Source organism: Bison bison, unplaced genomic scaffold (genome assembly GCF_000754665.1).
Source record: "Bison bison bison isolate TAMUID 2011002044 unplaced genomic scaffold, Bison_UMD1.0 scf7180017864373, whole genome shotgun sequence".
Classification (NCBI taxonomy): domain Eukaryota; kingdom Metazoa; phylum Chordata; class Mammalia; order Artiodactyla; family Bovidae; genus Bison; species Bison bison.
The window spans coordinates 4,318,130-4,319,934 of record NW_011494945.1 but is presented as its reverse complement, the minus strand read 5'-3'; the positions used below and the strand labels follow the sequence as shown (position 1 = coordinate 4,319,934).

Here is a 1,805-nt window from a genome sequence, read left to right as displayed (position 1 = left end):
GGTGAGCCTGAGGAAAGTCTCTGGAGGAAGACTGAGCAGTTGGGGATGCAGACAAGTTGTTAGGCACCATGTTCCTTGCATCTGGAGCAGCCAGTTCTGACTCCTCTGCCAGGGAATATTCTGAGAGGGGTTTCAGCAACTGACTTGGGTATGGTTCCGATTCATCCACCTCCACAGGAATGCTTCGGTTCATTCTAGTGTCTGGAACAAGAGAAAACATGCCACAACCTCAGGAGTCAGGTCAGTTCTTGAAGTCCCCACTTCATGACCTTAAGGGACCCCATTCAAGATGTGGTTTAAATTAACAGTAGAATGACACCAGCGTGCTGGCAGAGCCCCCAGTCACGTAAAATCATTTGCTTATCCTCCAGGGAAAGGCACTAAGACTTATGAAGATCATTTTTTCTGGAAGGCTATTCAAAGAATGTGACTGGACCATCGTGCGGTAGAAGTCATACACCAGCAAGGGGAAGACACAGATGAAAACCAATGGCCAATTTCCGAGGAAAGAGAAACGATCAGTACATGGATTGCTTCATGTGTGTCTGGAATCCATGATGAAAGAAATATCAGTAACAGATGTGGAATGACCTCCAAAATATACTGTTAAGTGATAAGAAAAAAAAAAGCAAGGTGCAGACCAATGTGTAAATGGTGCTGCTATTTTGTGGGAAAAAATTAGGAGAGGGGAATGTGTGAGTATGTGTGTGTGTGCGTGCATATCTGCTTGCACACGTATAAAATGTGTATGGAGGACACATAAGACATTAGTGCATTGGTTGCCTTTGAGAATGGGGCTAAGCTGAGGGAGAGGAGGATGAGGGAGAATTTTCACCTTCTGAGCTTTTAAACTATTGCTCCATGTGACCTATTGCCTAATTTAAAAAGAAAGAAAGAAAAAAAGAATTTTAAAGCCCGAGTTTAAAAAGCACTGGAAAAAAGGTCATAGTGACATTTTCCAGTTACAGCTATAGGTTATTTGGAGGACTTAATTCCCTCTTGCATGATGCCTGCACGACCATCTGGCCTGTGATGTAGCAGCTCCATGGACAAGGCTCAATAAACTAGCCTTTAGCCCACAGCAGTCAGCCCACAGTCCAGGGAATACTGTTTTACCCATAGAAATAGAACTCTTAACCAACATGACAGAATGGGAAGGAAAATTGGCCTCCCCTTATCATCAGATTGGTTGAAACGATGCCCCAGAATACTTAGGCTCCAGGGGAAGCAAGGAGGCAGGTCAGGGGAAAAGATGTCTCTGAAGTGAGGATGGGGAGCCAGAGCAGGGACAGTGGGAGTGAAGGAGTCACGAGAAAAGACCCCAGCGGTCTGTTCTGTGAAGGCCTCGTACGTAACATGCCTCAAATGCCATACAGAGAAAAGGAGTGGTGCTGGTGGTTGGATCTTTAAATTCCTCTTTCATCCCTGTAGAATTTCAACCACACTCACTCACTGAGGGCTTACTGCCCCAAGGCACGATGCCCATCAGTTACTGCTCTAAGACAAGTTGGAAAAATAGGAATTCCCCTTCTCTTGAGCCTAGTACCCAACCCAGTGGCACCATGACAGCATGCATTTTAAGCAACATACTTTAGAAAATATTTTTATTTATTTGGTTGCCACTAGGTCCTAGCTGCGGCATGTGGGGTCTAGTTCCTTGACGAGGACCAAGGTTTGAACCTGGGCCCCCTGCACGGGGAGCCTGGAGTCTTAGCCCCTGAACCACTAGGGAAGGCACATGCATTTTAAAATGCTGCCCCGCAGAAGCAGAAGTGGGATCAGTGGTTTCCCACATTTTTCTTCCT

At 45.9% G+C, this 1,805-nt stretch overlaps 1 protein-coding gene across 1 annotated transcript in view; it reads right to left on the bottom strand.

Moving 5' to 3' along the window:
• TRAF3IP2 (TRAF3 interacting protein 2) overlaps window positions 1–1,805 on the bottom strand; it is a 46,055-nt gene that overhangs the window by 32,185 nt on the left and 12,065 nt on the right. The window contains exon 2 of the mRNA XM_010856596.1: window positions 1–201. Within this exon, the coding sequence (XP_010854898.1) occupies window positions 1–193 (193 nt within the window). The 5' untranslated portion in view covers window positions 194–201. The remainder of the gene's footprint in view (window positions 202–1,805) is intronic.